This window comes from Drosophila sulfurigaster, chromosome 2R (assembly GCF_023558435.1).
Source record: "Drosophila sulfurigaster albostrigata strain 15112-1811.04 chromosome 2R, ASM2355843v2, whole genome shotgun sequence".
Lineage (NCBI taxonomy): Eukaryota > Metazoa > Arthropoda > Insecta > Diptera > Drosophilidae > Drosophila > Drosophila sulfurigaster.
Genome location: NC_084882.1, coordinates 31,214,483 through 31,237,278, shown reverse-complemented (window position 1 = coordinate 31,237,278; position 22,796 = coordinate 31,214,483). Strand labels below are relative to the sequence as shown.

General features: G+C 41.3%; 7 protein-coding genes across 10 annotated transcripts; 3 read left to right on the top strand and 4 right to left on the bottom strand.

Moving 5' to 3' along the window:
- Nucleotides 1–81: 81 nt before the first annotated feature.
- LOC133835971 (uncharacterized) lies at nucleotides 82–3,956 on the bottom strand. Of its 2 annotated transcripts, none has more exons than XM_062266170.1 (2): nucleotides 3,425–3,956; nucleotides 82–461 (listed from the first exon to the last, which is right to left on the bottom strand). In XM_062266170.1, the coding sequence occupies exons 1-2, from the start codon at nucleotides 3,638–3,640 to the stop codon at nucleotides 288–290; spliced, it is 390 nt and encodes a 129-aa protein (XP_062122154.1). In that variant the 5' UTR covers nucleotides 3,641–3,956; the 3' UTR covers nucleotides 82–287. The 2 variants fall into 2 exon arrangements, with proteins under 2 accessions (XP_062122154.1, XP_062122156.1); XM_062266172.1 differs by lacking the exon at nucleotides 3,425–3,956 and adding an exon at nucleotides 1,718–2,097 and having other exon boundaries at nucleotides 323–461.
- Nucleotides 3,957–5,694: 1,738 nt separating this feature from the next.
- On the bottom strand, nucleotides 5,695–7,940 carry LOC133835965 (E3 ubiquitin-protein ligase MARCHF5). 3 transcript variants are annotated; one of them, XM_062266164.1, is made up of 4 exons: nucleotides 7,782–7,940; nucleotides 7,045–7,699; nucleotides 6,423–6,619; nucleotides 5,695–6,361 (listed from the first exon to the last, which is right to left on the bottom strand). In XM_062266164.1, the coding sequence occupies exons 2-4, from the start codon at nucleotides 7,648–7,650 to the stop codon at nucleotides 5,839–5,841; spliced, it is 1,326 nt and encodes a 441-aa protein (XP_062122148.1). In that variant the 5' UTR covers nucleotides 7,651–7,699; nucleotides 7,782–7,940; the 3' UTR covers nucleotides 5,695–5,838. The 3 variants fall into 3 exon arrangements, with proteins under 3 accessions (XP_062122148.1, XP_062122149.1, XP_062122147.1); XM_062266165.1 differs by having other exon boundaries at nucleotides 7,045–7,693; nucleotides 7,782–7,912; XM_062266163.1 differs by lacking the exon at nucleotides 7,782–7,940 and having other exon boundaries at nucleotides 7,045–7,775.
- An 826-nt stretch (nucleotides 7,941–8,766) lies between these two features.
- Nucleotides 8,767–10,163, bottom strand: LOC133835967 (Golgi to ER traffic protein 4 homolog). The gene is made up of 2 exons (XM_062266167.1): nucleotides 9,590–10,163; nucleotides 8,767–9,529 (listed from the first exon to the last, which is right to left on the bottom strand). Exons 1-2 carry the CDS (start codon nucleotides 10,007–10,009, stop codon nucleotides 8,867–8,869), a joined length of 1,083 nt encoding a protein of 360 aa, XP_062122151.1. The 5' UTR covers nucleotides 10,010–10,163; the 3' UTR covers nucleotides 8,767–8,866.
- Nucleotides 10,164–10,271: 108 nt separating this feature from the next.
- On the top strand, nucleotides 10,272–11,679 carry LOC133835969 (BTB/POZ domain-containing protein KCTD9). Its single transcript, XM_062266168.1, has 3 exons — nucleotides 10,272–10,928; nucleotides 10,984–11,115; nucleotides 11,177–11,679. Exons 1-3 carry the CDS (start codon nucleotides 10,383–10,385, stop codon nucleotides 11,489–11,491), a joined length of 993 nt encoding a protein of 330 aa, XP_062122152.1. The 5' UTR covers nucleotides 10,272–10,382; the 3' UTR covers nucleotides 11,492–11,679.
- A 144-nt stretch (nucleotides 11,680–11,823) lies between these two features.
- LOC133837042 (alpha-2-macroglobulin receptor-associated protein) lies at nucleotides 11,824–13,546 on the top strand. The gene is made up of 5 exons (XM_062267693.1): nucleotides 11,824–12,133; nucleotides 12,187–12,402; nucleotides 12,509–12,719; nucleotides 12,784–13,145; nucleotides 13,202–13,546. Exons 1-5 carry the CDS (start codon nucleotides 11,906–11,908, stop codon nucleotides 13,328–13,330), a joined length of 1,146 nt encoding a protein of 381 aa, XP_062123677.1. The 5' UTR covers nucleotides 11,824–11,905; the 3' UTR covers nucleotides 13,331–13,546.
- A 118-nt stretch (nucleotides 13,547–13,664) lies between these two features.
- Nucleotides 13,665–19,419, top strand: LOC133837037 (uncharacterized). Its single transcript, XM_062267688.1, has 8 exons — nucleotides 13,665–14,100; nucleotides 14,226–14,420; nucleotides 14,576–14,697; nucleotides 14,761–15,189; nucleotides 15,262–15,402; nucleotides 15,530–16,167; nucleotides 16,223–16,502; nucleotides 17,485–19,419. The coding sequence occupies exons 1-8, from the start codon at nucleotides 13,976–13,978 to the stop codon at nucleotides 18,351–18,353; spliced, it is 2,799 nt and encodes a 932-aa protein (XP_062123672.1). The 5' UTR covers nucleotides 13,665–13,975; the 3' UTR covers nucleotides 18,354–19,419.
- Nucleotides 19,117–22,501, bottom strand: LOC133837039 (BTB/POZ domain-containing protein KCTD3). The gene is given in 4 exon segments (XM_062267689.1): nucleotides 19,117–19,961; nucleotides 19,964–20,533; nucleotides 20,597–22,004; nucleotides 22,110–22,501. Coding segments are annotated over 4 exon segments (2,565 nt in total). The 5' UTR covers nucleotides 22,172–22,501; the 3' UTR covers nucleotides 19,117–19,436.
- Between the last annotated feature and the right edge of the window lie 295 nt (nucleotides 22,502–22,796).

The window sequence follows — 22,796 nt, the reverse complement described above, 5'->3', positions numbered from 1 at the left end:
AAAAACAACACACAAAAGCACAAAAAGGCAAAAGCAAATAATATGAACTATATACATAGTTAGTCTTCCCTTTGCGTTCGGTTTTTCTGTTTTGCTCTCTTTTTTGTGTTGCCAATTTTTTTTGCACATTTATATAGTCCACACAACGTTGTGCAATAAACTCTTAGGTTGATTTAATAAAGCGTAATACAAATGTTATATATAACTTTATATATATATATATATATATATATATATAGTATGCTATAGTATACACACATATGATGTATAGAGCCCCCAAACACTATCTATAAATTTGTTTCGTAAAAGCTTTTATAGCTCTCCGTTTTGTCACGTTGACTTCGCACTGACGTCGTCGTCGTTCCTGTTGCTGTTGGAGCTATCGATGTGTTGTTGTTGCTGGTTCCAATTGTTGGAGTTGCTGAATAGGAGGATGATTTCGCTGTGTTTCGCGCAGAGATCTGTAAAGAACATAAAGAGGGAAGAACATTATTTAAACTTCCAAGTACATGTGTTTGCTTATTCTTCTGATAAGAATATCATTTAGTTGATTTTTTTTTTTTTGGAGGGGGGTCAGCAATCAGAGAAAAAAGTAATCAAACGGCATGTTCCAAAAGTTATATATACATAAAAGTTTTTTTTTGTTTTTGATTTAGCACCTGATTTTAATCAAACACAAGCTATCGACATGCACAAGTATAATTCTCTCGCTCTCTTTTTGTTATTATTGTTTTTGTTTCTGTTTTTTGACAAGTGGCAAGAAACAACAGTAACAACAATAACAATAACTAGAAGAACAGCAAAAGCCCCCGTCAAGCAGTCGAGGCGTGCACAAGCACTTACCTATATTATTATTATAGACAGACATACACACCTGATATACTACCTACATTTATATACAATAACAAAAAGGTTTGTCTTTGTTATTGCGCTCTTTCTCTCTCTCACTCTCACACTCTTGATAAGGTTTTTTGCACTGTTAAAACGCAAAAAAAAGAAGAAGAAAATTTTGCAATATCTGATATCGGTGGTATAGCGGTGTAGACATGTACTTATTGTTTGAGTGCTTTTAGTTGGTAAAACCTTGGTCATAATTCATGTCTTACTATCGGAGTTTCCTCTATCTATACAAAATCTATACTATACTATAATCAAATATATAACCCATATATGGTTTTCCAAAAATTCGAGGGCAGTACCAAGGCAGGCGGCCATAAAACGCTTTGATTTCTTTGATTGTTAAGTTTTCATATCAAGGAAATGGTATAACTAGCGATATTGATATTTACTTAAAGATATAGGTGAGGCGAAAACTTAAATGTACGTTGCTATGAAGCACGTACTTCCTTAAAAAGTATCTAGGGAAAACCAAAACCTTTTTTATTTACTTATTAAAAACCCTTGTGCTTTGGTTTGCTTTCAGTACTTCAAAATCTAACCAGTCTTGATAAGTATGTCTATAAAAAAAGCCCCAATTAAATGGAACACCTAAAGTACCTTTGAAGTAGAATAAAAGAGCTGTTTATACTTTGTCTTAGAATCTGTGTAATCTTAAGTGCATGCTCGATGTGTTATACTTTTATAACATTAACCAAGTTCAATGCACAGCCCCGACAATGACGCAGCGAGAACGTTGCCGGCAATCGATCGGTCACTGCATTTATTGCGCAAGACAACACACACACACACCACACACATAAACTCTTCCACCACCCACCTGGGAACTGGTCCGGCACTGGTCTGTAACGACTCCCCGCGGTACTCTCCTCACTGACCGACCTCACTGACTGCATCACTTCTTGAAAGTTCCCCTTTTGCCAAAAAATTAAGAAAACAAAATTCGCGTGCCCGTCGAGTTAAGAGTTGGGCGGGTTTTTGTTAATTTTATGGCGCCCCTTTCTTTGTAAAAAATGCACACACTTATATGTGTGTTATATACTATATATGTATGCAAGTTGACTATATATAGATGAAATACGAATTCGTATTATATGACAAAGTGGCGAATTTTCGTCGTTTTACTCATCTTACAACGTCGCAAACAAATACAGATGTATAAAGTTTCCAGAAAGGTGTGTTTGTCGGTCGCTTCTCATGATACAAACGTACATATGTATGTACCTTGTATACAACAAAAAAAAAAACCCATTGATCTTGCTTATTTGGGCTTGAACACGGCTAAGTTCTGTTTTTTGTTTACTTTGTGTACTTATTTTTATTTCATTACATTTATTTTCGTTGAGCCAACATAAAAAGTGTGCAATATTCGAGTTCTTTTTTATGGTAGCTTTTTGTTTAAAAATATATACAACCCTTTTTTACGAGCTGCAAATTAAGCCACAATAAAGGATTTTACTTTGTTGGCCAGGTTACGAAATGTCTTTGTTCGTTTCTTCCGTTGATTTGCGTCGTAAGATAGAAAATAAAATTGCAGTCAAGGCTAAAAAGAGTTCTTTTTTTTTTTTTTGTTCTTTTTGATGATAGCAAGAAAAGTACCCTTCTTGCTGCAATCTAATCTTTTCCTATACGAAATCATTGCAAAAATTGTGTGTTTTAAGTGTCACGTTTAGTTATACACCAAATATAGATGTGATATATCATTTTTAGAGTGTGTCGGTTAATTATCATAAGCACTTTAATGTTGTCAACCTTTCTAAAGAGTGAATTGCAGCTAATTTATGCGATTCAACTTCGCCATCTAATTATTATAATTGCAATAAACTCAAGATGACTCAAGTTGAGTAATATTTATCATCAATTTTTTAATATCTTGAAGTGAGTTATTATTACACTTCCTTCGAGTATTCTTGGAAATTTTCGATTTCACTCGACTTGCAAATGGCATTGAGTGCTATATATATGTATATATAGTATAGGAGATCTTTGTTGCTCTCGAGAGTGATCGTAATAGTGTTTATATTATTATGTTGACTGTGGATGGGATGCATTGGGAGTTGTTATCACAATAAAACAACTTCCGTTTTCTTATTAATGAGCATTTCCGTTTATTGTTGTTGTTTTCGGTGGTTGTTGTTGTTGTATTTGTGTTATTGTTCGCTTCACACGAAAATAATAAAACACGAAAGTGACGTGTGGACTTTCGAACCACAGAGACCCTTAAGACCCCTTTTCTAGATTAGTTTCTACCCAGTTATAAATACACATAAAAGCCCAGACAAACAACCAAAACGTTATACCAATATATGAAATCACGTTAGCGTTGACGCACACACAATTTACACTATTTAGATCGCGATATTGTCATTGATATATAATATTTTTTATACTTTTTTTTTATAGAGCACCCAGCCTGATAACGGATAACTAATGAAATGAAATTGAAAATGAGAATGGAATAACACCAAAAGCTCTCAGTTTCGTTTAACCCCATTACCATTTTAGAAATCGGTAATGAAAAACGCACCTTATCATTGTTTTCCTTGGCATTACTGCCATCGAAAAGTTTGCCATCAACCACATCCCGTTTCTTGTTCTTCGACCTGAAGCGACCTGAACGAGAAATTGTGAAATTGCGCCATTGATGCGAATATTGATCGCCGCAACGTTTCTCCTCCTCGTTCAAAATGCTGTCCAAATAATGCATGGTCGGCTCATGTGCTGCTGTCATCGTGTTGCTCATTTTGATTTAATAATAATCTGAATCAGGATCAGTATTGATTTGTCTTTCTGGAGATCGAACGTTACTTCTTTTGTTTACAATTAATTTTGCAATTCGGTAGCACTTGTTGCACTTCAGTTCATAGTTCGATAACGATTTAAAACGCGTTTCGATAATCTTTTCGTATTTTAAATATCGTTTTTTTTTTACTACATAAGTATGCTTGTTTTCTTTTTGTGCTTCACAGCTTTTGAGTTGGATCAGAAGCGCGAGAGAAAGAGACGCCGCGATGCGTGTTGGTAGCCGGTGACCGTTTGACTGCGAAGTTGCCGCTGCCGACACAACGCTGTTATTAACCGTAGTAGTAGTCGCAGTCGCAGTTGCTGTCGCTGACGTCGTCGTCGTCGACGCAAGTGACAAGCGCGACAACAACAATACGACAAGAGCCGACAAGCAACACGATTCGTTACGTTATGGTGTTGCGAGTGTGTTGTGCATGTGTGTGTGTGTATGTATGCCCGCCTTTGGCCCCCCAACGGGCGTTCAGTCACAAAGAACAAACGCAACCCGTTGGAGTTGTTATTGTTGTAGTTGTTACTGCTGCTTCTTTTCTTAATGCCGTTGTTGTTGTTGGTGGTTTGGCTGGCAGCGAAAGAAAGCAGCAAGAAATCTTTCAACTGCTGTGAATCCAAGAGCGTGTGATTGCTCCTGAAAAGCCAAACAGGTGGGCCATATACACTCACACACACACAATTGCAATTCACACATAAATCACCTGGCGGCTGGCTGTGCGTAGTGTGTGTGCGAATATTGCGCGAGTATTTGTAGAGCTTGAGTTGACGTCAAAGGGGTGCAGCTAGGCAGGCATACGCAATGCGCTGCAATTCGATTTGTATTGATTAGATACAGCACTTGAGTGTAGTAGATTATAGCTGTCATCTCAAACAAAAAGCGGGAGAGAATAACTTAGCTTAATGAGTATTCTCAACAGCTCGCTCTCGCTCTTTGGACTTTCAGGTGCACTCTCTGCCTTTCTACGTTCAAAGCTCTCTTAGCGCATTCATCGAGTCGTTGTGGCTCAACAAGAAGTCTACGTTTTGGCTACATTTGTATTTTCTATATGTACACACACAGACACACTCATACCTATGTAGATATATTGTAGATATCATCTAGCAGCAAAGAGCTCGTGTGTTGTCGATGATAAGCGCAAATAGACAAAACAAACACTCGAGAGTCGCTAACAATTATAAATGATTAGATCGCTTTTTTGGAGCATTCACTTTGTCCGGGGTCTTTAACTGTATCTTTTATGTGTGTCTGTGTGTACGATACGATGGGATGATGATGATGATGGTGCTGCTCTCCTCCTCCTCTTCCTACTTCTCAATCATCTTCAAGAAGGGTTCAAGTACAATTGCAAAGCGGGTTCATTATCTTGATGACTCATCCAATGGTTTAGCCCAAGTCCAAGTTGCGATATTATATATGTATTTAAATAAACAAACTATTCACACATTTTCATGGAGCTTATCTAATCTGAAAATTTGCACCTTGCAGCCACAACAAAAAAAAAGTTAATTAAATTTCGAGTCGAGAATCGCTGGTGGATTAAATTTCATTTATAAACCCACCCACAGCCACAGGGTTTGTTGTTGGTTTTATTTACATAGGCAATTTTGTAGTAGAATTTTAGAGTGTTTACAAAAAGATGTGATCAACATAAATTCAAAGTTTTGTGTGGAAGCATAATATAAGTATATCAAGTGATGTCTATATATAGTTAGTTATATATATATATAATCGTATCGTATATAGCATAGCTTTTTTTTTGTTTAGCATATTATAATAGTTATACATATATTTTTATTATTAGCTAAATGGACAGTGCAATTTGATTTCTCTTGTGTGTATTGTTAACAAACAATTTTGGCCAAGCAACGTGCAACAGCTGCTGCCCATTGTACATCATCATTCATAGTCATCGTCGTCAAAATATTTAACATTGAATTTTGGGTTTCTTTTTTTTCAGAGTTTCCAGCTGAAGAAATGTGTGGATTTGTTTTCAGTTTTGGTTTTGTTTTTTTGTTTTGTTTTGGGGATTCTAAACAAATATGAACTTAAAGCAAAAACGAAACTATTTTGAACAAGAAGTATTTGTCATACATATATGAATTATCAATTGCTGCAATTCAATTGAGTGTGTCCATTTTGCAAATTCAAACAACGCTGTCACCATTCACCTCCAATTCCCGTTCCCGTTCACGTTCTCGTTCACGATCACGTTCCCGTTCACGAGCAGCGGCTGCAGCAGCGGCCAGCCGCGACATTGGCAGCACTGGCTGCTGCTGCTGCTGTTGATGATGATGATGACGTGCACCAGCCGCAAGTCCTGTGGCGCCACCGCCGCCACCAGCAGCAGCATTGCTATTGTTATTGCTGCGATGCATAAAATTCCGTATATTCTCCTCTGTATAATCGACAATACGACGCTTCTTGCGACGCGCATATTGCTTCTGTTTCAGATAGATCTTCAGCATCCCTTTGACCGTGATGAACGTAAGGCCGCCGAGCAGTGTGCGATGCAATGTATTCTCAACCGAATCGAAAAGAATGCGACCCACAATGCACGAGATGGTGGGCAGCAGCAGAGCACCGCAAAAGATGCGAGTGGCTGATACGGGATCGGATAACGCAGGCGTTGCCGGGTTCGATGATGTGGGCGGTTCCTCCTCCTGATTACTGCAAATTCAATAAGGAATACTATTTATGAAGTGGATTTTTCGATTACTGAACTACTTACAGATTCGGGTAGATGAAGTTGACGAAGGGAAATTTGCGCATAACGGTTCCACGATTGCGTATCAAACGCAACAACGCATCCTCCCAGCGGATGAGTCTACCAAGAATAAGGCCAACTGGTATGGCAGGCAGACCGATGAGCAAAATAAGCGGATCACCCGCTTCCATAATAGACATGCCATGCTCATGGCCCACAATCTGCAGGGAATATACAAAATTAATAAGATTTAATATTAGACTAAAGTTTCAATAAGAAAACAAAATTCAAATATACATATTGTCGTAGATGTCGCCTTCCACCATTTCTTGTAGCTACTCTATAGGTAAGCGGGTCTAAAAATACATGCTAGTTCTTTTCTTCTAATAAAATTATTTGTTAAATCACATTTTTAGAAATCATTTAGAATATGATTTATTTGGTATAAAACTGAAGTGTATTAGCTGCTCTAATTTCAGAGGACGAAAAAGGGCGTGGCCGAAATCTTAAGAATAACTTATTTGCATTGAAGTTGTACGAGAGTTATCATCATTTTTATGGGACTAGCTATTAAAGTCCCATAGATTGAAGTGTTCAAGCGAATGGACAGACAGACAGACATATATTTGATAAACTTGACACCCACCTGAAGAAAGGTAACAGCACCATAGGTGACTGCCGTCCAGTACAACGAGCCCACGAAGAATCCCGCAGCCAGAAACGGACTCAATCGCTTCACCACATTGTCCATGGCCTCCAGGGCGCCGCCCAGTCTGCCCATTTGCGGGAACACAATGATGTACTCCGTTTGACATTGTGGACAGGACACGGAACGCAACGCATTGCCCTTCTGTGTCTTCTCATCGATCCAGCGATAGAGGCAACTCTGATGTACCCATTTGGTGGTGCCGCGACATTGGCAGGGTTGCACCCAAGCGGCCAGACGATTATCCTCATCGGTGGCAAAGCAGATCCAACAACACCGTTCCGTATCCACTGAGGCGTCCACTGCAATAGCACCGCTACTGCTAGTGTCTAGCACATCCGATTTGAGGTTTTGCTGATGAGGCAACTTGGAGGTCGTTGGCAAGGGCTCCACGGTGACTGTTGTGTGTGCGGCGGTAGCGGCGACGACGGCGGCGGCGGTGACTGATGAAATTTCATTATTGCCGGCCTCTGTTGCTAATTCTGTCTCTTTCTCGGTCTCGGTCGCGGCGTCTGCAGTGGGCGCTGCTGTTGCTTTATCATCCATAATAATAATAGTGCTGCTGCTGCTGCTGCTGCCGCTGCTGTTGCTGCTTCTGTCAATAACACGCCATTTACACGAATTCTTATGCATTCTTGGTTTGGTCAATTAACAAGTTACGAATCGTATCAACTTACTCGCTAATTTATTTGTAAACTTATGTTTTGTTTCACCACAGCCTACTCGATTTCATATATTTATTTTTACTTTTTTTCTTTCCAACTTTTTCCATTCGAGGAGAGCGTAGAGGTGGAGAAACGTCGATGGCACTATCGATGCATCGATGTTTTTATAATTTTGAAAAACATCGATTTCTTTATGGCAAACATCGATGTTTAGTTGCAGCCAACATATGTTAAAAATTCATTTATTATTGAATGAATTATTTTTGTTTAATTTTAGACTTTTTGTTTCTTAAAAAGAGCTTTCTTAAAGCTGTTTTACTTTTCAGGGTGTGACCACAAGTGAAAAATTAAAAAATATAACGTTTTAACCCAAATGAGATTTATCAAAATGAAAAACACGCAATTATACTTTTATGCTAACACAATCATAAAAATTGAGTTTTTAAAAAAAAGTTTTTGAAAACATTACGGTTCGAAAGACTCGTAACGGAATTTGTTTCCGTACGAATGGGAGGTGAAGCAAACATTGCAAATTTCGGCACCTTGATGCTAGAAAAATACCGAAAAAATATACACCGCATTCCAATAGATATGAGTAATGATAGTATCGTTATCGACAGCCAAATTTACGAGCGACACTGCAATCGATACCTAGTCTGTAACCAGTGCTGCCAAGAGAGAGTAGAGCAAACTCAAATTTACCTTGACATTTTTAAACTTCAAAGATACAACTCTTTAAAAACGGGTTTCAGTTCAAATTTCACTTTTAGTATTTTTTTTAATTTTACAATTTATGGACCAATCGACTTGAAGCACTATTAATTTAGTTTTGTTACCTTACAGTAAAATGTTAAAAATCAATTAATTATTCAACACAATCACAATACAATTACTTTTTTTCTTCATACGCCTTTTGAGGCATTTTAAGGAAACTTTTGAAGCGACAGCCACCCACACCATTAAAAATGATATGTGCGTTGCACAGTTTCTATTAAAGTTTAGATTTTAGCAAATATATATATGTATGTGGTTTATATGATAACATTATAAAGAAAGCCCGTTGTATAAGTAGCAAAGAATTTTAATTGAATTTGCCGCTAATCGAGCTCATTGCTTGCATTTTGTTGTCGTTGTCTCTGCTGCTGGCCAGGTCTGCTGCTTTGATGCTGTTGCTGCTGATCATCATCATCATCATCGAAACCCTGCATCAAACGATTGAATATATCGCCAAACATGCCGCCAAGTCCGGCGGGTCCAGTGTGCACATGTTCTGGCTGCTCATCAAAGTAGATGACACCGATTTTCGTCAGATATTTGTGAAATGATGTGTCGCGCTTCAGGGAGGGATCGTAAAGTTTGCGTAGAGCACGAAAACCCGTCACACTCTTCGTTTCGATGAGACGAAACAGAAAGTAGAGGAAATTCACCAGCGGTTCCTTGTAGGGAAACGCATGTCGCAATAATTTCGGATGATAACGTGTGTACTCGATGAATGTCTCCTCCGCGGTCTTGCGATCCTTCAACGATAATTGTTGCAACACTGCTTGCACCACAAACAAATCCACTTCACTTTGGAAGCCCTTGTTTTGACTGATCTCGATGAGGACGCGACCACAGAGACTGCCATCCTGGGCGAGCAAGTAATGATGACGTGCTGACTCAATGTTGCCTTCGGCCCAAAAGACATGCGCAATCAGTTTATGCAACAATGGATGGCCAAATTGTCCATGCAATGCCGTACTCCACTTGACAACGCGTTGCTAATTTCGTAGAAAAATCAATTGCAAAGTGGTAACAACTATGGTTTCAGTTCTACTTACAATAAGTGTTTCACGCTCCACTGTCGTGGCGCTAAGGCCACGTATTAGTGCGCCCAGTCGTGGCACCCACTGAAAGTTATCAACATCTTCGGCAATGGCACCACGCTTTTCCAGTGTGTCCAATAGCAATAAACACAAATCGGCAGCACTGCTCTCCTGCTCTTTTTCGATGAGCTTTTGTGCACCATCGTACAACAATTCTAAGCAGTCCTCGTAACGTTTTTGGGCAGTATATCGAAAATATAACGTTCGATACATCATGTGGGCCTCGTAATATTCTCCTTCGGCCAACGAATGCGACAATTTGGCAAGTACGCGGCTGACACCGCGCTGATTGGCGGCCGTGTTGGATGAGGAGCTTGTGGTGGTGCTGCTACCGCTGCCGCTGGCAGCAGGACGTTCGGCTTCGGCCGTGGGCATGTTCTTTTGTAATAGTAATAGTAGTTGTAATATCACTTTTTCCAAATTATTATTTACACCTGTGTTGTGTTATGTTATGTTGTGACCTATGAGTGATTGTGAATTTTTCTCAATAATATAAAGATTATTTATGGATACTTTATCGCTAGCACATATCGATTATGATTGCGTGTACATATCGATGGCTGTGCATAAGGCGTTGCCACCACAACGATAGCGATTGCTGTCGAACGGTGCTGCCACTCCAATGCATTTTTGCACGAACAAACAAACAAAACGCAAGAGGCAACTCAAAGAAAATTTGCAGCAACAAAAAAACGCGAAACAAAGTGAACACAACAAAACAAGAATACACAAAATTTAAAGAAAACAAATGGAAAGCGATGGAACGCCAGAAAGTACATGTAATGCTGTTGTTCCAGCCGTCACAACACACAAAAATTTTTCAACAAATAAATGGATAAAACTGAATGTTGGTGGTAAAATTTATACAACAACAATTGATACGCTTGTGGGCCGCGAACCGGATTCAATGTTGGCCCGAATGTTTCTGCAGGATGCTGGCGGCATGATGCCCAGTGAACGTGATGAGCAGGGAGCTTATTTAATCGATCGCAGTGCTCGGTATTTTGAGCCTATAATTAATTATCTGCGTCACGGCGAATTCGTCTGTGAAAGTCATATCAGCATTAAAGGTGTTTTGGAGGAGGCGCGTTTCTTTGGCATATACTCGCTGGTCACGCACCTTGAGGAAAAGTTAGGCGAGCAGGAGCAATTGGTCGATGACAGACCTTTGACTCGCATGGAGGTGATAAAAGCCATCATTCAGACTCCCTCAATCACAGAGCTGCGTTTCCAGGGTGTTAATCTAGCTGGCGCCGATCTACGCAAGCTCGACTTTCGCAACATTAACTTTAAGGTGGGTAACCAAGATAAAAATGTACTCTTACTATATGTATCTTATATTCTAATAGTACGCCAATATGTCGCGCTGCAATTTGTCGCACACAAATCTCAATTATTGTTGTTTGGAACGCGCAGATCTTCAAAATGCGAATCTGGAATGTGCTCAGTTGGTTTCAGTACGCGGACTCTGCGCTAATATGGTAACGTCGTAACAATAACGATGATTAATCGGCACCGATAACTAACATTTCTCTCTTAAAGGAGGGCGCCAACTTAAGGGGCTGCAACTTTGAAGATCCCACAGGAGTTCGCTCCAATCTGGAGGGCGTAAATCTTAAGGGCGCCTGCCTGGAGGGCAGCAACATGGCGGGCGTTAATTTACGTGTGGCCAACCTCAAGAATGCCAACATGAAGAATTGCAATCTAAGAGCAGCAGTTTTGGCTGGCGCTGATTTAGAGCGTTGCAATTTGTCGGGCAGCGACTTACAGGAGGCCAATTTACGTGGTGCCAATCTAAAAGATGCCGAGCTGGCGCTGATGGTGACGCCACTACACATGTCACAGGCCATACGTTGAATTAGAAATCAAAACTCGAAAACAACTCGAAAGGACATCACAATGTGCAATTATTATTATTATCTTCATTGGGGTTATGCGAATTATGTATGTGAGCGTAGCTGAAATTGCGGTCTTAACTTAATATTTGTAAATACCGAAATGTATATATCAACTTAGAACGATTAATAAAACAGTATTAAATACGCCTATAATGTGGTTTGAATTTAAATTGACGCGCCGGCTGTGGAGCAAAAGCAACTCTGCTTTAAACAGTGTCGATTTGCATATCGATAACGAAACATCAATGTGGCAGCGCCGTAAATTATATGGCCACACTGCGCTGGAGACTTGTTGCGAGACGAGCTTCTCAGTGGAGGAGGAAGAACAGCTAGCTGGAAGATTTGATCGGTTTTTTTTTGCTACAGAAGAATCATGACGAAAACGTGTCACTTGTCTATTGTGGCACTTGTGGCCTTTTGCATTTTAATTGCAACGCAATGTGCAAATGCCGACAAGAAACAGAGCAAAAAATATAGCAAAGAGGCAAATGACCCGCATTTCAAACAAGTCATCAACGAGAAATATGAGCCGGAAATTCGGAATCTCCAGCGACCATTTCGCATGGCCAAATTGAATCTCGTCTGGGCCAAGGCGCAAAATGTAAGTGCAAATTATTAAAGTAAGATTCTTTATTTACACTGTTGCTCATTTAGCGCTTGACTGAGAGCAAAATCAAATCGCTCTACATGGAGTTAAAGATACATGATAAGGAGGAGATTACATGGAAGCAAATTAGTAGCCAAGTGAAGGATAAAGATGGCATCAAAGAAAACGAATTGCGGCAAAAGTTAATTGGCATCATGAGTAGCTACGATTTGCTGGAACACTTTGACGACACACAGGATGTGGAGAAAATAAAGCCTTATAAGGTAGGCCACCTAACAAAAAATTACAATACCCGGTAGAGAGAACTTAGAAGGGATTTTGAAATTACTGTCGAGTGCATTTTCCTCAACTCTCATGTTATATCTATAGAAATTCCACGATCCCGAGGAGCGTCACAAGAACAAAAGTCTTTTCAAAGATAAGAAACTGAACAGACTATGGGAAAAGGCAGAGCTCGCTGGCTTCACAGCTGACGAATTGAAATCTTTAAAGCAAGAGTTTGACCATCATCAAGACAAGGTGGATGTCTACTATAGTTTGCTAGAACATGTTGGCACCATGGACACTGACAAACATGAAAGTAAGCTTAAACCAAGCTTACAATAAAAATAAAGTCTTCTAATTTTATTAAAATCTCTATTTAGATGCCATTAACACTGAGGATTTGGATACTTATAATCTCATATCGAATGATCCCAACGAGAATGAAATAAACTCACATCAGCAAAATGTGCAGAAATTCCAAAATGATTTGAATTCCCTGCGTGGTCATCATACAGGTATTAAGGATCATTATGATCGCTTGGAACGTTTAGTATCTTCTGGACCGCACAGCCAGGACTTTATTGAACCCAAGGTTCAGGGTTTGTGGCGTGTGGCACAAGCAAGTAATTTTACGGATAAGGAACTGGCTTCCATTAAGACCGAACTGCATCATTTCGAGAGTCGTTTACTAAAATTGCGTCATCTGCATGCTGAGCACGCGTTGCACAAAGAAAAATACAAGGTGAACGTTAAAAATACCTCCCTATTTCAAAGTTTATAAAGATTTTGACCTTTTAGGACGAGAAGCACAAGGATAAGAGCAATCGTTTTGAAGACATGGAGGATCAGCTGAAGAAACAAACGCGCAAAGTTGAAAAACTTCAGGAGAATATTGAGAAAACCATCTTCAAGCACACAGAACTCTAATTTTTAGAGTCGAAAGATTGATATTGAAACCATGACTTGGTCAAGCGAGCAAATTAGATTTTAAGTGCAATTAATCTCTGAAGCAATTGTTTAGTTTAGCACAAACTAATTTAGCTTACTATTTTTTTATACCAAAATAGGCAGCTCTCAAGCAGCATTTATATTAATGTTTAACCCAACAAAATGAATTAAAATGAGAATGAAGTAGAAATTGAATTTGTTGCCTTTTTTATTGCAAAATAAAAAATATGATCAAAATGAATCAAATTAAATAGATGAAGCCAAATTAAAATAAATTAAGTCACAAATTCAATCAAATATTTTTTGCAGTGCACTTAGTGCGTTTTAGTGTTGCCACCCGGTTGTGTTTTTGTTGCTGCCTGCTTGCCAGCGTGTGCACATTCCGGGTGAATGGCATTCAAAAATGGAATGGAAAAATCGTAAATAACATTGCAATCTACTGCAACAAGAAAGTAGCAAAATACACAAAATAAAAATCAAAATATAAAAAACAATGTAAAACAGTTGCTAAGTGTTTGCGAATACGTAAAGTGCAATGGCTAAACGATCCGTAGATATGTGCTAAGCTAATATACAAATAACAATAACAAATAGTGCGTAGAGAGTACAAAACAAATTGTAGGCATGGTTGAGACACCAAAATTTGGCAATTTGGAAGCCTATACTTATCTGCTTGTGACCCTCAATCTGACGCTAACATTGATTGTAATGTTTTTCAATTGTCTGTGCTGCAAGAAAAGCATACCCAAGTGAGTACAGACACACAGCACATAGACCGCTTTCTGCCCCAGTGGGGCGTAGTGAAAGTTTCCACATCGTTGCACTCGCGCCAAAAGAAGCATAAAACTTTAACTAATTTCTATGCATTTTGCAGAAATGATTTGCTGGGTCTCGAGGGCATGGTCAAGCTGAAGAATCCCGACGAAATCATTGTGCTCAACAGCGGCCACAATGGTGCAACAGCGGCGTCTGCAACAGCTGTGGCAACCAGCAATAGTTTGGTGCACAACAGCGAATCACAAGCGGAGCTCAATGCTTCCACGGTGTCAAATGCAGACTCCGAGAAACGGTGCGTAGAAAACTGTATTTTAACTTTTGAGCAAAGTATGATTCATGAGTTCATACGACTTCCCTCCACGATAAAACAAATTTCATGCCATAAGCAATATATATAAAGCAACCCGCATAGCTATGTATGTATATTAATGGAATTTCTTCTTGCAGTTCCAGCACGGCAGCGCATCGCAGTTTGCCGGACATTCCAGTGGCGGAGCAGCAGGATAATGGCTCGGAACTGTACGAAACAGTGGCCGATAAACAGCTGGCCAATGCGCATAATCAGAGTCGTGAGTAGCTTGAAGGTATTCCTTGCTTAGAGGCAGCTTTTAAACCCGATTCTTTACTTTCAGCTCAACCCAGTCTGAAGAAACAGACGAGCGTCTCGCAGCATAGTTCGATCAGTCAGGCGGACGATGTTAGCTCACCGTATTCACGTGTTAAAGGCATACCGCATGATTATGCCAAAGTGCGTGCCACCGAGCATCCTTATGCGCAACTCAATGCACCGTCCACTTCCAGCGCAGCAGCTGCGGCTGTGGCAGCCACCGCAGCAACAGCAGCAACTTCCAGCACTCAAGAGCACGGCACCGATTCAGTGCAACGCGGGTCACAATTGAGTGCGGGTTCCACGCAGCATTTGAATGATGATGCGACGCCACAGGTGGAGATTCCAGCTGCCTCGGCTATAGCAGGCATGATTTCGGCCAGCCAGGATCTGCCTTATATGACGCCACCGATAGCTAACCAGCATTTTAGCGGCGACTCGCAGGATTCGTCCAGTAAGTGTGTGCAGTGAAAAGTCTTAATATTGTAACTTATAATATTGTAACTAACTTATTTGTCATCCACAGAGGGTTATACAAGCATCAGCGTGCGCGAACCTTTGGCGAATATATTGGCACAGCAGCCAGCGAGCAAACTGACGGCCAGAAATGCAACTTCAACGCGCGATGTCAACGATTCTCATTATGCTACAGTCTCTGATGATTCGGGTAAGTTTGAGCAAACTTAGAAGAAAGGCAGAAGAAAGCGGCTCTAACTCCATAGAGTACTTTCATATATTCCTAGTCAGTTCCGACACCAAGCTTGCCTTTTTTACTCACTTTAAACTACTTGCAGATGAAACCTATGCGGCCATTGAGGATCCCAACAATCGTCACATTCCAAATGCCACCGATATATATACCAGCGGCTCCGAGACCTACGCACAAATCCAGCCGATGCAATTGAATCCCATTGTGGTCGCCGTTGAGATCAACAACAGCAGCAACTTGTCAGCGGGCAATAATACATCGTTGTCAAGCAGTGGACAACAGTTGTCAACGTTGAATCACAGCGCTGGCAATGCATCAACGCATCGGATGAGCAGCAGCAGCATGGAGCATGCGGGTCCAGTGCCTCCGCATGTGGACAGTTTACGCGCACAAATGCATTCGCGACAAGCGTCCTCATCCTCTTCCGTGTGCAATCTTGGCTCACCGAAGCCAGAGAAACGTCAGGCCAACTCACCGCTGCCGCCGACACCAAAAGCAAGTCTCAGTCAATCGGGACAACATCATTTGCATTCTGCAGCAAGTAGCAGCAATTTAACATCGGGTCGCAGTTCAGTGATATCGGTAATTGAAGCTGGCGGCGATGGCAGCTCAAATGATGCCAATGAAGCAAGCGATGCATCGCCGCAGCGCAAGCACAGCAAGAGTCTCAGTCCCTCCAAGGATGTGGAGGGCAGCCGCAACATCGAAGGCATGTATGCCAAGGTAAGTTAATGCTTTAGATCGAAATGGATTCCGTTTAATATTCAATTATTTTTAGGTGATGAAAAAGCACAAATTCTCCTCGCATCAGCCGGAGGCGCTTGGCGTTAGTCCCTTGGACAGCGCGGCGGCGGCGTTGTTAACTTCCTCTTCAGCGGGCGACAAAAGTCGGGTGCGCAGCAACAGTTATACGGCCAAGGATCATGGCTATGAAACGATACCAGCCGATGGTCAGAATCTGGCCCAGCATCACCAACATCATCAGCTGCCACATGAGAATCGCAAATCGGATTGTTATGCCGCCAATATGCTGCAAAAGGAGCGACAACAGGAAGCAGGTAACCATCTAGAAATCAATTGAGTTTAGCTTCTTTGTCTCCCAGTGTGTAACCAAACCAAACCAATCTATCTGTCTCCTCTCTCTCTGCTTTGTGTCTTGCTTTCCACAACTATATTTCACTCAAATTCCTCCCAAAAAAATCATTTAGTTGATTTGCCCAAATGAGAAATTAACGCGACAATGAAATTAACGCGACAATTTCGTCAGTTTTTGTCTGGTTAGTATGCAAATTAAATGTGCGCTTTTGTTAGCTGATTTTTATTTCGTTTTCACACAATTTACTGCTGCGCCTTTTTTAATTAGTCATAAAAATTATACTTATAACTGAGTTTTTAATGCCAAAAGTCAGTTTAATATAAGTTGAATGCAATTTTTGTTGCGTAACTTATTAATTTATTAAAAACTTATTGTAAAATCAGGCAAGAATCAATTTGACATATCAGCTCAAACCAGTTTACAACAATTTATTGAATATGATAATTGTCAACATATTTTATTGTTTGCTTAAATCGTCATACTTCAAGTTTTCTCTGTTGCCATTGTTGCAATTCTTCTAAATTTATTGAGATTATAAATTCTATTTAAATGAAATAATTTGGATTTCTTCATAGCTCGATTTGTTTCCTTTTTTAGTATTAACTCCAAAGAAAGTTAATGTTTTTATTTACTTATTTAACCAAGTGAACTATTATTCTTTGCATTGCAAATTTATTTTCTTCGTAAGTTGCAGTTTATTCTTCTACATATTTTATTTATTCAAATATTCTTTTAAAATGGTTTCTTCAAACAAAAATTAAGTTTATCTGTGTTTCCTTTTTAAATGTATTTATATTTTATTTTTCCAACTTTATGAATGACTTCTTTTAAGATATTCCTTTACTTTTAATATTTTGTACACAACTGTGTTTAATATGATTTAAAATTAGCTTCAAAATGCTTGCTTTAAACAACAACTAATCGATTTTCCTATTCCCGTTTAGCCGCTTCAAGTCAGACGCTTCACAATCCCAGCAGCAGCATTAGCAGCGGCAGCAGCAGCGTCCAATTGACTTCCATTACGCCCAGCACCAGCAGCACAAAGCACTATGAGACTATTAACTGCCCACCGTGTCAGCCCCCAAACAACAACAACAACAGCAGCAGCAGTAAGACTAGCAACACCAACAACGATCCTGGCTATGAGCAACTGCATGCAACGCCCCACAACAACGATGATGATGCCAAAAAGTCCGACTACGATCCCAACTACGAGGTGCTTAAGAGTCGCGCCCACTCCGACGATGGCTACGCCAAAGTGCTGGAGAAGAAGCGACCACCTGGTGGCGGCGATGCTGTCGACAGCAGCGGTGGCTATAGCACGATACCGGGTGCCGATGCCAATCATAATTATGCCAGCATATTGGAGACAAAAGCAGCGAGTGAAACGGATCATTATGCGCGCATTGCAGAGAATGCGGCAACGTTGGCATCGCCCAGTTCAATCAATTCCTCATCGATGGTCACGAGTTTGTCGATGATTACGGTGACCACAAGCACCACCAGCAATGTGAGCTCAACGCCGGTTTCATCGCAATACGAATCGTTGACGGGCACGGGCAGTGAAACGGATCCCAATTACGAGTCGGTATGCTATCTGAATGCCACGGCAACAACGACGACAGCAACAACTACGGCTAACAACAGCAGCAACAATAGCAGCAGCAACAACAGCAGCAACACCAACAGCAGCAGCAGTCATGCCTATGAGCGTCTGGAGTCGGATAACAATACCCAGGCGAGCAGCCCGTTGAGTCCAGAGTTGAGCACGCCCAGCGATCAGTTGCTGGTGGATGATTACTTTCAAGTGTAGCACTTAAGAGAAGAGCTGGATCTCGTTTGCAACACAACAACAACAACAACAGCAACACAAACATAGGAAGCAGCCACACAAATTGTTTTTGTTTTTATTTTGCTTAGCAATTTTTATGCACATATCATAAATTGGAATGCACAGCACTCGACGCAGTTCATAGACCTTTTGCACACAACAACAACACACAAACAACTCTCTCATGCTTCATATCGTTTTTGCTCTTTAGACTCTTTAGCTAGTTGCTAGACTAAGTAATAGATAACAACATCAGACAACACAAGAAAATGTTTAAGGAAAGCAAAGAAAAACTCCATGTACAAAGTATTTGTATGTTTACTTCGATAATTAACTTTGCTTCCCTTCCCTAACACTTATGTATTTAAAGCGATAGCGCAACGCTTGACACCACCCATATAAATATATTTATAAATACTATCTATATCTACACGAAAACAACAAAAACCACAAAGAGTTTTGCCCAGTGTGCGTCCTAATTTAGTTCAATTTAAAAATGGCACGAACAAAGCGCGCAGTTTAAATAAGAGATTTGTTTTATTCTTGAAAATTGATTAGATTCGCAGCAAGAACGAAGGAAGTTGTAGATTATAAAATACATATACATAATATATATATATATTTTTATATGTTGGCATTTTGTGCTGCTTCGTTTTTTTTTTTAAACTTTTAACTTGCAAGTATTCGAGCAACAGAAACAAAAGAATTACACTTAAGCTACCGAGTTGAATAAATTATTGATGACTTTCACAATGTTTGCATACGTATTTTATTTAGTTTTTGTTGCCTTTACAGATTACGCATTACTCATTACTCATTACGATTTTATGAATTACAATTACGATTATGTTTACGGTTTACTTTATACTTTTTTACGGGTCAGGTCTTACAATAGCACACACAGACATGATAATAACATGACGCGCATCAAATTGCATTTCGCAACCACATCGAGCACAATAATAATAATAATATTAATAGTATAATGTAGTATATATGTATAATGGGAGATTATTTCATTTTACGTGTAAATGCCGGCTGCCGGATGCAGTCAGTTTAAAAAAGTCAACCATCATCTCCCTGTTGCGCATCGTCTCCCGCTTTGTGTGTCGCCTCCACCGCCGCAGCAGCACTTAATGACGAGGAGGCAGAGACGGAGACGGAGGCGGAGGAGGCACGTGAGCGCATTACACAAATGTAGATGATGGCGCAGAGCACAAACTGCAGGAATATGAATTGATAATCAAAGATCAAGCTGCAACGCTGCAGTGTAAAAGATGAAACGCGCCCGACAAGCGCCGAAAACGCCGCTTCCACGTTTCATTCATTCTCGCCCGGTTGCGCTGCCACACCAGCTGCCAATGCTGCCACAGCAGGTTGCACTTGTTGCTGCTGCTGTTGTTGTGGCATGACAACAACAGGCATTGCTGCCTGTGCCACCTGCGGCAACTGTGCTGCTGGGGGTGGTTGCGCTTGCAATGGTTGCTGCTGCTGTTGTGATTCACGATTGAGCAGCGCTATGTTGCTGGCTTTCATTCGGGCAATGGGATTATGGATGGCCATGCCGCCGCCGTTGGCTCCTCCCCCCCCATAAGAGACGAGAGACACGGCGACATACAAGGTGTTGAGCATGATGAATTGCTGATTTCACACTGGTCAAGTAGGCGGAGAAGCTCGTTGGTGTCGGGTCCGCCCGAGGTTTTCTGCTGCGGCTCATCCTTGGCCGCCAGCGCCAGCGCCGTTGTCAAATCCCACATCTGTATCGCCCCATTACAATGTCCGGTTAATATAAATCTCGAGCCCATCCTTGAGGAGACTTCGCATTCGTGCACACAGAATGCCGAGATTGTGGAGCCATCCACGGAGCGCACAACACAAACACGATCGCCATTCGAAGCCAAACGCACGTAGAGTTGATTCGTTTCGGGCACAACTTTCTGCACAAAGATCATGTCATCATAGTCGCCATAGGGACCGAAATCATTGCCAGCCGCATAGCTGTAATTGCTGTCGGTGGCTTCCAGGGAAACGATCTTGAAGCTGGCCTCCGGTGTGGAACCCGGTTGCGTTGACAACATGCCGCGGAAACGTGTCAAACTCCAGGTGCGCACGTGATGATACTCACTGCAAACGGAGACCAAATACTTCTCGGATAACATGACCTGCAAACAAATGGTTTGGGTTGAAAGTAAGTGCATTAAAATAAAGGTTTGACTAGGGTTTACCTTTGTAATGGGACTCTGATGCACAAAGAAAGTCTCGAAGAGATGTGGCCCGTGTCCTGCCGTCTCCGGATGTTGCACTATTATGCGCACTGCACCCGACTTGGTGCCATAAGCAATCTCAATCCAATTACCACTAATACTCGATGTCTTGGGTGTTAGATACACAGAGATGGCTGTTATGGGATCCATGTTGGCATCCTTGTACAGTTCGGTGACCAGCAAATCGTTGTCTTTCATGCGCAATGGAAACTTTTGCATATCAATGTAGTAAATCGAGCCATTGTTGCAACCCAGCAGCAAAAACGAACCCGCCGAATCAAAGGATAAAACGGGCACCAAATCCTGGATTTGCCAGTGTTGTGTCATGGCGTGCCAGACGCCAATCTTGCCCGAGGAGGACAACGCCACCAGCTGGCTGCCGATGAAGAATAAATACTCTACACGCACATGCAGATTAAAGGTGCCAATGTCCGTCTTGTTGCCGCCTTCTTGAATGCTCCACAATCGTATCTGGCTGCCATAGGAGATGGCAATCATTTTGCTGGGCAACGGCTCAGCTGTCGATGTGTTCACCTTCGAGTTGATGGCAATGCGTTCGATGGCCGCATCGATGTGCGGTGAGGTGAACACTTGTTGCCAGCCATTGGAATCCTTGACACGATAACAGGTCACAAAATGCGCATACGCCACAGCAATCCAATTCTGATGTGCTTTAATGAGTTGCACTCGCAATGGTGGCGTCCAGTTGGAGCTCTGAGTGGGACTAAAGACAAGTCCCACTTCATTGCGTATAGCTTTGTTTAGATCCGCGCTGGAGTTGCGTGAATGACGCATAAAATCGAGTGAAGCATTGCGTGAATGGCTGGCTCCGCCGTTGGCATTCCAGCCTCCGGTATTGGAGCTGGAGGCGCCACTTGAGTTGTTGGCGCGACCGCAGCGCAAATCCCACGACGAGTTGCGCGAATGTGTTGATGAATGCCGCGATGCCGAGGCGGACGATGTTTCGGGCACGCGCACCATGGAACCAGGACGTGATTCCATGGCAGCTTCCTGCTGCTGTTGTTGCTGCTGCAGTGCATCATTGGGCGGCATAGCAGGCGCTGCCAGGAAGCCATAGAACAAAACATCGCCGCATGAGGAATGATTAAGATCCTCGCAGAGCGCCAAACGTTTAGTCAACGGAGTAATGCCATAATATTCCGCCTCATGACGCAGCGCGCGTATTTCACAATGCTTGATGTCGATGTCCTTAGTGCGCAAGTAGTTGAGAATTATGGAAAAGAGCGTCGGATCGCGATCAATGAAGATGGCATTGTGTTCATCACGCAGACTTGAGATGCGACCGCTCAGCAGCGCTGTAAAGAATGTGTCCGGTATCCACGTAAGCGTTTGTCTGGAAGTTGAGAAGCTGCAACCGCACGGGGGTAGGGGAAGGGGGGATTATCAGTCTTTGTCTCACTTTATGCGTCATCAACAAAAAAATAAAGTTCAAATGCACTCTTCAAAAACTTACCGTTGACCGCCCACATTGAGATTAACTAAATCGCTGCTGGCGCTGTGCATAAAGTAGGACATGCCAACTAATCACAGCTGCAACAGCAGCAACAGTCACAGCAACGACAACAGCAACAAATGCACAACACAAAACTATCAACGTCGTCTTCAATATTTTCCTTGTGTGGCTTCGAATTATTGTTGGGCCCACTACTTTTTATGTTGTTGGCCCGTTGACGACTGCGAGTGCAGTGAGTAGAACCCTCTACTTAATTTCTTTACACTTTATTTTTGGAATTACGTTTTCTTTTTATTTGCTGCACTGCAACACAAATATACAAATGCCCCACATACACAAACTGCCTTCACATCACCATATGCATATGTTTGTAAACTGTGCGAGGCAAGTGAGTGTGTTTTTTGTTGACGTTGGTTTTCGTTGTGCTGTGAATGGCAGTCACAAGTGGCTTGATGCGTCTGGCAACGCTGTATGGCGCGAGCGAGTCATTTGAAATGTAGCTGATTGCAGAAATGTGAATTTAAACTGTAATTTTATATTGAACTGTTTAATGATGCTATTTATTACAATAAAAGTATATCTATTTGCTTCATTGTGCATATGTTTGTGAATTGTGAGGTAGTATGTGTGTTTGTTGCTTCGCAGTGTATGATTTTTTAAAGTAGTTCGTTGCGTCTGGCAACATTG

What these genes read in the sequence shown, in the direction of transcription:
- LOC133835965 (XM_062266163.1), bottom strand. Translation starts at nt 7,737, where the DNA reads ATGCATAAGAATTCGTGTAAATGGCGTGTTATTGACAGAAGCAGCAAC. An exon ending in GTGCTGTTACCTTTCTTCAG is followed by an intron (nt 6,620 to 7,044) that starts GTGGGTGTCAAG and finishes TATTCCCTGCAG; the next exon opens with ATTGTGGGCCATGAGCATGG. An exon ending in AACTTCATCTACCCGAATCT is followed by an intron (nt 6,362 to 6,422) that starts GTAAGTAGTTCA and finishes TTGAATTTGCAG; the next exon opens with TAATCAGGAGGAGGAACCGC.
- LOC133837042 (XM_062267693.1), top strand. Translation starts at nt 11,906, where the DNA reads ATGACGAAAACGTGTCACTTGTCTATTGTGGCACTTGTGGCCTTTTGC. An exon ending in AGAAAATAAAGCCTTATAAG is followed by an intron (nt 12,403 to 12,508) that starts GTAGGCCACCTA and finishes TTATATCTATAG; the next exon opens with AAATTCCACGATCCCGAGGA. An exon ending in GGACACTGACAAACATGAAA is followed by an intron (nt 12,720 to 12,783) that starts GTAAGCTTAAAC and finishes ATCTCTATTTAG; the next exon opens with ATGCCATTAACACTGAGGAT.
- LOC133835971 (XM_062266170.1), bottom strand. Translation starts at nt 3,640, where the DNA reads ATGAGCAACACGATGACAGCAGCACATGAGCCGACCATGCATTATTTG. An exon ending in CCAAGGAAAACAATGATAAG is followed by an intron (nt 462 to 3,424) that starts GTGCGTTTTTCA and finishes TGTTCTTTACAG; the next exon opens with ATCTCTGCGCGAAACACAGC.
- LOC133837037 (XM_062267688.1), top strand. Translation starts at nt 13,976, where the DNA reads ATGGTTGAGACACCAAAATTTGGCAATTTGGAAGCCTATACTTATCTG. An exon ending in CAATGCGCATAATCAGAGTC is followed by an intron (nt 14,698 to 14,760) that starts GTGAGTAGCTTG and finishes CTTTACTTTCAG; the next exon opens with CTCAACCCAGTCTGAAGAAA. An exon ending in GGAGCGACAACAGGAAGCAG is followed by an intron (nt 16,503 to 17,484) that starts GTAACCATCTAG and finishes ATTCCCGTTTAG; the next exon opens with CCGCTTCAAGTCAGACGCTT.
- LOC133835969 (XM_062266168.1), top strand. Translation starts at nt 10,383, where the DNA reads ATGGAAAGCGATGGAACGCCAGAAAGTACATGTAATGCTGTTGTTCCA. An exon ending in TTCGCAACATTAACTTTAAG is followed by an intron (nt 10,929 to 10,983) that starts GTGGGTAACCAA and finishes ATATTCTAATAG; the next exon opens with TACGCCAATATGTCGCGCTG. An exon ending in GCGGACTCTGCGCTAATATG is followed by an intron (nt 11,116 to 11,176) that starts GTAACGTCGTAA and finishes TCTCTCTTAAAG; the next exon opens with GAGGGCGCCAACTTAAGGGG.
- LOC133835967 (XM_062266167.1), bottom strand. Translation starts at nt 10,009, where the DNA reads ATGCCCACGGCCGAAGCCGAACGTCCTGCTGCCAGCGGCAGCGGTAGC. An exon ending in TGGAGCGTGAAACACTTATT is followed by an intron (nt 9,530 to 9,589) that starts GTAAGTAGAACT and finishes CTACGAAATTAG; the next exon opens with CAACGCGTTGTCAAGTGGAG.